This window comes from Cherax quadricarinatus, chromosome 95 (assembly GCF_038502225.1).
Source record: "Cherax quadricarinatus isolate ZL_2023a chromosome 95, ASM3850222v1, whole genome shotgun sequence".
NCBI classification, from domain to species: Eukaryota; Metazoa; Arthropoda; class Malacostraca; order Decapoda; family Parastacidae; genus Cherax; species Cherax quadricarinatus.
The window spans coordinates 5,258,504-5,271,412 of record NC_091386.1 but is presented as its reverse complement, the minus strand read 5'-3'; the positions used below and the strand labels follow the sequence as shown (position 1 = coordinate 5,271,412).

Here is a 12,909-nt window from a genome sequence, read left to right as displayed (position 1 = left end):
GTCTCGGCGACATATGCGTATCGGCGATTTCGCCGACTTTGAGCCCTATCTTCTGCCAATTACATTGTTCCAGTTGACCAAACTCATAGCTATTTTAGAACTCCATTTTATCTATCAGCTGAGTACAAGAAACTTCCCATTTACTAATTTGGACTACCCAATATGGTGGTCAGAAATTGGCAATTTGGCCAATTTCACGCAAATTAAAAAAGATGCCAATTTCAAAATAGGGTCCAGAATAAACAAGGTAGATATTCATGGCACTAAAATAGCATATGCTCTGTTCATTAGTCACATCTCTAGGCCCCTCATATTATTATTGCTTTCTATTTTGATTTTTTATTCATACAAAAAAATACAAAATTTACTGTTATGCAGACTACTGCATTATTGTAAAAATGGTATAAATAATATCAGTGAACTAGTGAAAGAATATTAGACTCCCCAGTTGACGTGTATTGGACATGTGGTGTGATTTATTTACTCCTGAACATTGGTAAAAATCGAACATTTCCGCTACTTTGAGCTCAGTTTCAAGGTCGTTTTCATCGTCAAAGTAATGAAAATCATCACTATTTCTGTAATATGTTTTTAATTTTATCACCTAAGACTATGAAAACGCGAATACAACGATAAATACTATACGAAAATACACCTCAAAGTCGGCGTTTTATTCCAAAAAAACGATCAGGTTTTTTTTCTCATTACACAATGTGTGCTGCAGGATTTTTTTTATGTGGTGCACAGTGACCACACAGACCCATTCTCTCACATGTGGGCCTACCAGCTTTCTCCCACTTGATTTGAAGCCGCTAGAATTATTGAGTATATATACGTCAGAAACATTGGCTCGTAAGACGTATTTATACGTCGAAAACAGTCAAAGGGTTAATGGAGAAACTTGTCCACTGTGCTTATTTTATATTTTTATTATTATTAGCACACTGGCCGATTCCCACCAAGGAAGGGTGGCCCAAAAAAGAAAAACTTTCACCATCATTCACTCCATCACTGTCCTGCTAGAAGGGTGCTTTACACTACAGTTTTTAAACTGCAACACTAACACCTCTCCTTCAGAGTGCAGGCACTGTACTTCCCATCTCCAGGACTCAAGTCCGGCCTGCCGGTTTCCCTGAATCCCTTCATAAATGTTACTTTGCTCACACTCCAACAGCACATCAAGTATTAAAAACCGTTTGTCTCCATTCACTCCTATCAAACATGCTCACACATGCCTGCTGGAAGTCCAAGCCCCTCGCACACAAAACCTCCTTTACCCCCTCCCTCCAACCTTTCCTAGGCCAACCCCTACCCCACCTTCCTTCCACTACAGACTGATACACTCTTGAAGTCATTCTGTTTGGCTCCATTCTCTCTACATGTCCGAACCACCTCAACAACCCTTCCTCAGCCCTCTGGACAACAGTTTTGGTAATCCCGCACCTCCTCCTAACTTCCAAACTACGAATTCTCTGCATTATATTCACACCACACATTGCCCTCAGACATGACATCTCCACTGCCTCCAGCCTTCTCCTCGCTGCAACATTCATCACCCATGCTTCACACCCATATAAGAGCATTGGTAAAACTATACTCTCATACATTCCCCTCTTTGCCTCCAAGGACAAAGTTCTTTGTCTCCACAGACTCCTAAGTGCACTGCTCACCCTTTTTCCCTCATCAATTCTATGATTCACCTCATCCTTCATAGACCCTTCCGCTGACACGTCCACTCCCAAATATCTGAATACATTCACCTCCTCCATACTCTCTCCCTCCAATCTGATATCCAATCATTCATCACCCAATCTTTCTGTTATCCTCATAACCTTACTCTTTCCTGTATTCACTATTAATTTTCTTCTTTTGCATACCCTACCAAATTCATCCACCAACCTCTGCAACTTCTCTTCAGAATCCCCCAAGAGCACAGTGTCATCAGCAAAGAGCAACTGTGACAACTCCCACTTTATGTGTGATTCTTTATCTTTTAACTCCATGCCTCTTGCCAAGACCCTCGCATTTACTTCTCTTACAACCCCATCCATAAATATATTAAACAACCACGGTGACATCACACATCCTTGTCTAAGGCCTACTTTTACTGGGAAATAATTTCCCTCTTTCCTACATACTCTAACTTGAGCCTCACTATCCTTGTAAAAACTCTTCACTGCTTTCAGTAACCTACCTCCTACACCATACACCTGCAACATCTGCCACATTGCCCCCCTATCCACCCTGTCATATGCCTTTTCCAAATCCATAAATGCCACAAAGACCCCTTTAGCCTTATCTAAATACTGTTCACTTATATGTTTCACTGTAAACACCTGGTCCACACACCCCCTACCTTTCCTAAAGCCTCCTTGTTCATCTGCTATCCTATTCTCCGTCTTACTCTTAATTCTTTCAATAATAACTCTACCATACACTTTACCAGGTATACTCAACAGACTTATCCCCCTATAATTTTTGCACTCTCTTTTGTCCCCTTTGCCTTTATACAAAGGAACTATGCATGCTCTCTGACAATCCCTAGGTACCTTACCCTCTTCCATACATTTATTAAATAATTGCACCAACCACTCCAAAACTATATCTCCACCTGCTTTTAACATTTCTATCTTTATCCCATCAATCCCGGCTGCCTTACCCCCTTTCATTTTACCTACTGCCTCACGAAATTCCCCCACACTCACAACTGGTTCTTCCTCACTCCTACAAGATGTTATTCCTCCTTGCCCTATACACGAAATCACAGCTTCCCTATCTTCATCAACATTTAACAATTCCTCAAAATATTCCCTCCATCTTCCCAATACCTCTAACTCTCCATTTAATAACTCTCCTCTCCTATTTTTAACTGACAAATCCATTTGTTCTTTAGGCTTCCTTAACTTGTTAATCTCACTCCAAAACTTTTTCTTATTTTCAACAAAATTTGTTGATAACATCTCACCCACTCTCTCATTTGCTCTCTTTTTACATTGCTTCACCACTCTCTTAACCTCTCTCTTTTTCTCCATATACTCTTCCCTCCTTGCATCACTTCTACTTTGTAAAAACTTCTCATATGCTAACTTTTTCTCCCTTACTACTCTCTTTACATCATCATTCCACCAATCGCTCCTCTTCCCTCCCGCACCCACTTTCCTGTAACCACAAACTTCAGCTTAACACTCTAACACTACATTTTTAAACCTACCCCATACCTCTTCGACCCCATTGCCTATGCTCTCATTAGCCCATCTGTCCTCCAATAGCTGTTTATATCTTACCCTAACTGCCTCCTCTTTTAGTTTATTTTATATGTTAATGTCATATTAAATATTGCAATGCCAGATCACGAAGACAAATTTCTTGCAATTTCCTATTCAAGGTAATCTTATCACTAATATTCAATTACTTATTACATTATACAGTACATAATAAAAATTGAAAAATAAGTTTTTTTTTTATCCCCAAATCATTATGACTGTCACTCAAAAGGCATTCAGCTTCTCATACTGTGAATATACATTAGAGTACTGTATGTACATCATTTTGCCCTGGTCATGCCAGAAGCTGACAGGAAACATTGCTTATCCACTCTCCATCTGTTACATACAGTTAGTTAGATGGTCAAAAGTTGAGATGAAATCAAGAGGTGCGGGAAAACAAAAAAGTTCTTCGAAAGAGTTTCTGATCCCAGTAATGAGATTCTCCCTTCCCCAGCTGTTTTCCTAGCTCCATTAATGTGCTGCTGGTATTAACCTCTTCCTACCCTTACCAGCCAAAAAATATCCTCTTCCTAGGTCTTGCACGAGCCTTTACACAGGCTCTCATAGTCGTGCCATTATTCTATAAATTTTTTATAAATATTAAATAATTATTGAGGGCTTAAAAACTGATTCATTAACTTGGTCTTTAATGTGTGTCATGTTAGGTGAAAGGACACAAGTACAACTAATATGATATTTTATTGTGGCAACATTTTGCTCTCCAGGAGCTTTGTCAAGTCATAACAGCTTGACAAAGCTCCTGGAGAGCGAAACGTTGCCACAATATGTCATATTAGCTGCACTTGTGTTCTTTTACCTAACATAGTTGGTTTGGGATATTGGCAGTTTAGTGGGACGTCTGAGCTATCGTATCCGAGCGCCTCTGCAAAAACAGTGATTATGTGAGAGTGATGGTGAAAGTGTTGAATGTTGATTAAAGTTTTTTCTTTCTTTTTGGGTCTCCCTGTCTCCATGGGAAACTGTTGACATGTCAAAAAAAAAATTCAGACACTTGCTAAATAAATGTTTTTGGAGTCACAAAATTCAATCACAAGATTCATAAATTCATACTGATGCTAAATATCATGATAAACAGATGTCATGTTACAGCCTCTCCTCACTTAGCGATGTACTCGTTTACCAATGCCTCGGACTTATGACGAGCTCTCTGATGACCAGTATCCATACCTAAATAACGTATATTAGAGCTGATTTCCTCTATTCTGTTTATTTCAGTATACAGTACACTACTGTATAAACATTTAAAAATATACCAGAAATGTTATAAATGGTGCAAAGGTGACATTAAAACAATATCAAAGATGGTTGACACAAACTCACTACCATTATACACCTACCATCCGACTTACAACCTGCTCGACTTACGACCACTCGACTTACGACCGTGTTTTTTATGCCAAATTTCTGGGAAATAAACAAGTATTTGTGTTGTACACAGTGTTTATCCTAAACCTTACAGTATAAAATACAGTACTAACAGCTTAAAAAGTAAAGTAAAACATGAAATACCAAAATAAAACAATAAAATAAAGTCATTACAAAAATGTGATGTTGATATTCAGTAGTAAAATTCGACTTACGTCCATTTCGACTTACGACCAGTTTCTCGGAACTGAACTCGGTCGTAAGTCGGATGGTAGGTGTAGTATGCTTCTCACTCAGCAACGAATTTGTTTACCGACATGGTCTTAGGAACGGAACTCCGTCATTAAGTGAGGATGGGCTGTATTTATTAAATACAAATTGTACTGTATGAAATTCTGATTATTGCACCTGATATTAAATGAACATAATTACAAAAATTTCTTTGTTCTAGCTAGAGAACAACTGAAGAAAAATGAACGGAGAATGATGTTGGTAATATTCTAGGAGATGAAGTACAGCTAAAATTTGGGGGCATCCATATAAAAAATGTCATTTAAAACGTGTTCCAGACTATGGTAATTCTGCTTGAATTTTTTCTGCTTTTCTATGTCTGCTAAGTGGTGAAATTTTTGCAGGGACTGTACTACATGGAGTACAAATACAGTACTGGTAAAACCTTTTAAAACTACCTGGAGTTTACCTGGAGAGAGTTCCGGGGGTCAACGCCCCCGCGGCCCGGTCTGTGACCAGGTGGATCAGAGCCTGATCAACCACCACACTACATTCACATTATTTCTTGTAAATGTAAATAAAAAGTGTATCCAAAAATGCAGAGCACATATTATCATGGCATTTTCATGTGCTAGGTAATTTTAAAAGTTCTTTTTAATAACATTAACCAAAATTTGTACTACTGGCCCAAGGATGAGGTTCAAGATTAAAAAAAACCTAGAAACTCATCCAAGGTATATAGAAAATACCTCGAGAGTCTAGTTCCTTAGTACACTATATGATGATACGAAGATACATAACAAGAGGTTTAAAGTTGAAGAAACCTCTGGTCTAATTAAGGAATCCACGATAATACTGTACTTAGATATTTTAATTATCTTTAACCGTTTTTGAGATAAGTATAATTCAAAGTTTTTTTTTTTTTACAGCTAATTAGAGAAATCACAAAATTTCCGTGTTATCATTTTTACCTGAGAGCATCCAGAGTATCACATGACTTAAAAGATTGTTGATAAATGGTTCAAGTCGGACCGAAACGTCGTCGTAAGCTTCTCTCTTTTATGTGCGGGTTATTTATGAATCGTTCCAGTCACGGTATTGTGCCTTTTTTGTTATTTATTGAGATTGTTGATCTTTTTTTTTTTTAATATTACCCATTTTTGAGCAAGGGGCTGGTAATCCCTTCTCCCGTATAAATTACTAAATGTGAGAAGAAAAGTTATAGTTTTTCTTCTCGGTGGGAGATGGCCAGTGCATTGAAAAAATAAAAATATAAATCTTCCACCAGGGAAGGGAAAGGTCAAGGAAATGCTTTTATCACTGTCCATTAGGGTTTTGCATACTCTATTTACTCTTCTTTCAGGAAATTCTCTAACAGAAGCCATACTTCCTATTTCAATTCATTTTGAAAATATCTAAGTGGTGAAAGTTTAATGTTACTGCATAGACAATTTCTACACATGTACATACATAGCAAAGTAAATCTGTGATTTAATTGAAAATTTTGTCTCATGTTTCTGATGTGCGTTAAATTGAGGTCTGGTTATACTGAGGGCTTCCTGTAGTTACAGTTGAAAATAAACAAATACCAAATGTAAAATATTCCACAAATATTCTCATTTAAAAAATTAATTGAATTAGATAAGGAATATAATGGTTTGGGAACACATACAATATGATGTGTGTGCATATGGGATAACAGGTTCAGAGTTAGGAGCACCTGAATTACAAAGAATAATGTATTAGGGCCATAACTGGGAGAACTACTATAATCCCAAATCAACATTGATATATACACAGTATAATTATTAGTATAGTATCTACAACAAAACCTAAACATTTATGAATCATTCAGAGCTGTAATATGTTTTTTTTTTTTCTAATGGCCATCGCTTTCTTGTTTTGATGAAGAAACAAACGAACTGCAATCTTCCATGCTCAAGCTATGTGCTGAATGGTCTTTGTTACAAAGAACTAAAGAAAATTTTGGGTTTAAAGCCAAATTCTCTGATGAAGGTGAGCCATATTATTTTTGTCAATATCTCAAAAACGGTTTCACAAATTTGCTTACAAAATTTCATGCCGTATCCTGAGAGCAGTCTCATAATCTCTATCAACAATGTTCAGTCTTCTGGCCAATCTGTGAAAGAATATAAAAAAAAAAGTTCAAATTTTAACAATTATTATTGAGAATGAGGTTGGGAAAAATACACAAGAGTAAAAGAGAGCCTTAGTAGTATGACATCTCACCTATGTGAGGCTCTATCAGGGTGAAACATGGGTGAAACCTCATGGGTGAAACCTCATAGTAACAAACGTTTCTCTTTACTTTGTGTTTTTTTTTACCACTTGTTGGTTATTCTTTACTTCAACCAAGAATGATGCTGGGAAAATGTTATTTATATAAACTCTCACAATTTATCCTCAGAGATAAACATGGATACAGCAGCGTATACTAAAAGTATACCTTCACAGATTGCCCAGGGGGCTAAAAATTTGTGTGTGGCCTGTTAAAATACTTTAATGGATTCCAAGAGACAGATCTTGACATTCACCTTTCTTCCACAGACTGATCTTTGATGTTGAAGAGGATGTGTTGGGGTGTCACAAGTGACTAACACATTATGGAAGACACAGATGACATATCAGCACATCTTGAAAATTATCAAGTTGTGAACTGATAATGGCCCAGAAAGTGTTGAAACACCATCTTTTTCCTCAAAAAAAATGTGGATATTTTATGGTTTATTCATGTGATAGCTTTGTAACTTTCATTCATACTGAACTTCAGGAGACACTCTTCAGGTGATATGTTTCTGGAGCATAAATTATGTTCGGGGAAAACTGAAAGCCAGTAAAGCAGTGTTATTCACTAATTTTTGCAAGAGAGCCACTTCGGTTAAACACATTCATTGAGAGAGCCGCAGCTACTGCAAGTTAGCGTAACTCAACTAAATTAAGTAGTACTGAGCTGCTAGTGCAATATAGTAAATGAGAAAAAGTAGACATGAGCCGTGAATTGAGTCATCGCGAGCCGCACAATGAATACCACTGCAGTAAAGGATCACTCAGTACTACCAACTTGCTTTGAAATATCAAGCTATGTTCAAACTGGAAGTAAAGTGCTGAAACAACTGCCACTGCTAAAAAACTATAAAGAACTTGCAGAATACTTTAAGACAATTTCAACATCTTTGGAGTTACTGCAAATTCTCTCTGAAACACACAATTCTTAACCAGAGGCGTCGAATGTCTAACCTTCCTCGGAAATGGGGTGAGAAATGAGTGGGAGGTTACAATGTAAAAAAAATAAAAAAAAAATTAAAATAATAGGTTTACTAATGAGTTTTCTTCCACGACAAATATGACACACGTGTAACACTTAAGCATTAATATTGCTAAAACATTTTCTCTGCCCAGTAGGCCTTTTTCAATTAAATACAAAGGTGACTTTTAACCCTCCCATTAGCCTTGTATATATACAGTAGGATCCCTGTATCTGCAGGGGGATACTTTCCAAGGATCTGCCACAGATGCCACACCCACAAAGAGTAGCGAACACTATATACAAATCCTATACATACCTATTATAAAGTTTAATTAATAAATTAAGAATAATAAGTGGAGAATTAACACTTGTTCACTGATGGAAAGCGCTTCACAGCTTTTCTTGGGCTTCGAAGAGCTTTCACCATCACTACTTTTGCACTTTGAGGTCATTATTAAGCAAAATTAAGGACTATTTTTGGGCCACAGTAAACCACAGATAACTGAAACTGTGGATACCAGACCTGTGGATACAGGGGTCCTACTGTATTGACGTTTACCAGTAATTCTGTATTCTCGTACTTTCTTTATTAGTGTAATAAATACTTCCTCATATATTTGTACAGGCAGGACTCACTTTACAGGGCTTCACTTTATGGTGCTTCACTAATACAGCAGTTTTCAATTATAGCTATTCTTCATTTATTCAGACTTACTACAATAAATATATTCACCACTTGCTATAAGCTATGAAAATATTTTAAGGTAAGTAATGTGTGTACTGTATATGTATTTTCAGGCCTAGCTATATGATAGTGTAAACCTGTTATCAGGCTTTTATATGCATTTAAAAGTGAAAAAAAAGCTACGATTCACTTTACAGTGGTAGCCCAAAACATAACCTGCTGTATAAATGGGGCCCAGAACCTAACCTGCTGTAAAAGTGGGGCCCTCCTGTATGTAATTTTTCCCAATACAGCATATTTCCGTTATATAAAATGCCATATTAATTTAAGAATAAGTGGTGCAAAGTGTTCTAATGGGTGGTGAAGAGGAATCTCGCACCCCCTCCCTTCCTTGTATGACACACAGATATGTCTGGTAGACCACCTTACAAAATTGCTATTAAGAAAATGTCCAAAACGAGATCCACAAATGATATTTCTCGTAAGTGAGGTGACTGCGCCAAACAACTGTCCCACTAGCATATTCTACATAACTTCTCTGAAACCCAACTAGCTCCCTACCTCTTTTAATGCCTATTTACCCACAGTACACATTTATCTTTTCATGTTATCTACTTATCTATCTCATGGATAAGACTAAATACACATTAAAATAACTTCAGACTTTTCATTCTCGCTAAACTCTATATTGACGTTAAGATTTATTTTGCTCCTGACAGTATTTGAATTCTGAAGATTTTCCAAACTACAATACACAAACACACAGGATACATTTTCATAATTTATTTCTAGTCCTATACATTAGTTACATAAGAACACAACAGCCTATTACATAGTATACCAAATGCATTAGCACCTGAGGAAGAAGAGTAATCAGGTGTGATCCAAGGAAGGGAAGGGTACCTCCAATTCCTTCTATCAAGATACCAAACAAATACAATATTTATATAATACAGTATAATCAACTGACCTGTGTGCATGAGCATTATGCATAAGAACGTCCATTCCTGGGTGATGGTGGAGGTGATGTGCTGCAATGTGTGTTGCAGTATGAGCGGCATTTGGAGTAGTCTGGATGTCCATGGGCATGGGAGCTGAAGGGGAGCTGGTCTGGGATGGAACCTGCTGTTCACTGCTACTGGAGGTAGTCGAGGTCTGGGAAGTAATGGGCTGGTGGGGGGTATGAGAGGCTAAACTTGTAGCAGTGGCCCCAGCATGGTTGTGCTGCCCTACTTCTTGTGTCAGAGTTCCAGCTCTGGCCATGGACTGAGCCAGGGGCTCGCGCAGCCGGGGGTCCAAACAACGTCTCTGTAACTCTTGATATCGTTGCTGACTATGCCATATCCTCTGGTGAATGGGGTTTAGTCTAGACAGAGATGGATGTGTTGGATATGAAGCAGTTGAAGTTAAGGATGTAGGAGGGTAGGGTGGGAACAATGGATGAGCAGGAAGAGCAGAGTAATAAAGGGGAGACTCTGGTGGGTAATAGTGATGGTGGTGGTGGTGATGGCCCTGACTAGGAGCCAAACTGTGATGGTGATGATGGTGGTGGTGATGAGGTGAATGATGGGGATGTACACAAGCCCCATAACAGTTTCCATGTTGGTCCATAGTGAAACTGGCTGCACCACTAGCACTGAGGCCTATGGAACCTAATGTTGGGCCACGTGCGCATTGGCAGGTGGTTGCCGGGTTAGCTTCAGAAGCGTGATGGCCACGGCATAAACCTATTCCACTAGTGGCAGTATGGGTAGCAGTGGGTAATCTACCCATCACTGGAGATATTCCATACCCACTGGAAGAAGCAACTGCACATGAAGACGAAGGTACTGGATGAGACAATCCAGCAGATGGAGGCAAAGGTGGTCCTGCACTTGCCACTAATACTTCATCGTCACTTTCATTAGTTAAATCAACTACATCCACAGCACGATTGTCCCTTGCTCCTCTTTGTACACTTACCACTTCTATACATGAGTCTGTGTCAGAGTCAGACTCTGAGGAAGACACCCAATCCAACTGCAAGTCTGGTGCAGTGGGTCCATCGTCAACTTTGTGTCTTGCCCCTCGATCACCAGATGACATTTCTCCTTCCTCATCCTCACTATCATCATCTTGTAGTGCGTGAGAACTACTCCAGCCACTTCTCCGAGGCTCTGCTCTTCCTCTCTGGGTCTTTCCTCGACTGCCTTCTGCTCCAGCACTATGTACACGCTTTCTTCGAAGTTCACTGTTCCCTCTGTCACAGGCACTACTGCCCCCAGATGATGATGACCCTGAGCTGCTACTACTACTGCTGCTGCTACTACTACTACTAACTGTTCCACTACTACCACTGTGTATGCTACTACTACTGCTTGCATCACCCCCTAATGCAACATCACTTAAAAGGCTCAGAGGATTTGTTGCAGTTTGAGGATAACCTTGGGCATTAGAGAAATCTGAACCTGCTCCATATGGAGCAGAAGGTGCACCACTAAAATTTAAACTAGGAGGGTTGCTACTAAAGTCCATTGGAGCAGCAGCCTCCGCAAACGTGAGAGGGGTGTGAGAAGCCTCGACGTAAGTAGGTGGCTCAACTTTTGATGGTGTGGGTGAGACCACTGGTAAAGCTGCCCCACTTCCTGGGGTAGCATATTGTGCAGGACTGGCTGCACTCAGCCCCCCCAACAAATTATAATAACCATCAGGAGGGCGGTAAGGTTGTGGTCCACCGTAAAAGGCACCACTACCCGAGGGAGGAGACACGTCATCCATAGCCTGGGGATGATGTGGAGGGAGAGTAGGGTAGTATGCCTCCCCTGCTCCACTTGTACCTCCACGTTCTAACTTTATGGTGTCTGACCCACAACGCTGTACTTCACTCTCGCTGCTACACCCAACCTCACCAACTTCTGTTGAAAAATAGAAAGCTAACAAAAAAAAAAAAAGTCACAGTAAATAATTTTGTTATCAATCAGCATTATTATAAGTAAACACAGCATTTAAAACTAGTGAATTAAAAAATTTGTAATAATATTCCTTTGTTCAAAAAGTGCTGTATGTTACATGAGGAAGAACCACAAACCACTGAGTACAAGATGGAACACTCCCACCTAATATATTCTAATTCTAGTACTCTATATTCATACACTAGAATTTGACAAAGTGAAGAAAATAACACATAGATGCAGTGGACACCTTATTATGACAAAGTATCACACACACAAGGGTTCTATTGTCAGTTACTTGATGAAGTCTGTGTGGGCCAAATGTCATTTGTAAAGGTATCCTCTCCACCAAGCTGCTGATATGGCTACAGAACTAAATTAATTCTTATCCACCATCAGAACAAAGACCATACCCTAAATTCAAAGCATAAAACTTGCCTTATGAATAATTACAACACCCCATGCACTACTCAATCACAATATATTATTATTATTAAATTTATTATTACAGCAGTTATCCCCCTGATAAATCCTCTATAAAGATTACTTCTACACTCCCCTCACCTGTTAGTTCAGCAGTGTAAAAACATCAGAATAAACCTCTAAACCAAGGAAGGAGCAATGTTAACTCACCTCCTAAAAGCACCTACCTTCAATTTTACAAACATTACTCTAAAACTGGTATGTTTAAACAGAATTTCAAAGGGCACCTAAAATTCATCAATTTCTGTTCATTATTATTATTATATTTTAGCAAGGTGGCCATCTCTCACAGAGACAGGGTGACCCAAACATTCACTCATCACTTTCTTGCCAATTCAAATGCCCCTCCAATCTGCAAATATCTCCACACTGCCTTCAGAGTGCAGGCACTGCAGTTCCCACCTCCAGGACTCAAGTCTTGCTAACCACAAAATGTTACCTTGCTCACACTCCAACAGCTCATCTGCCTGCACTCACTTCTATCTAACATGCTCACAAACATCTGCTATATGTCCAAGCCCCTCACACACAGAACCTCCTTTACCCCCTCCCTCCAACCTTTCCTAGGGCAACCACTACTCTGCCTTCCCTCCACCACAGATTTATACACCCTCTAAGTCATCCTATTTTGCTCCATCCTCTCTAAACAACCAAACCAAC

At 39.0% G+C, this 12,909-nt stretch overlaps 1 protein-coding gene across 3 annotated transcripts in view; it reads right to left on the bottom strand.

Annotated features, from left to right (window-relative positions):
* The window catches only part of LOC128703895 (E3 ubiquitin-protein ligase arkadia-C), a 45,229-nt gene that overhangs the window by 20,267 nt on the left and 12,053 nt on the right, over positions 1-12,909 (bottom strand). For 2 of the 3 annotated variants that reach the window (XM_053798761.2, XM_053798762.2), the window contains exons 3-4: positions 9,807-11,730; positions 6,955-7,023 (exon numbers count right to left, since the gene is read on the bottom strand). In XM_053798761.2, coding sequence (XP_053654736.2) covers positions 6,955-7,023; positions 9,807-11,730 — 1,993 coding nt within the window. The remainder of the gene's footprint in view (positions 1-6,954; positions 7,024-9,806; positions 11,731-12,909) is intronic. The other variant, XM_053798763.2, reaches the window with a different exon arrangement.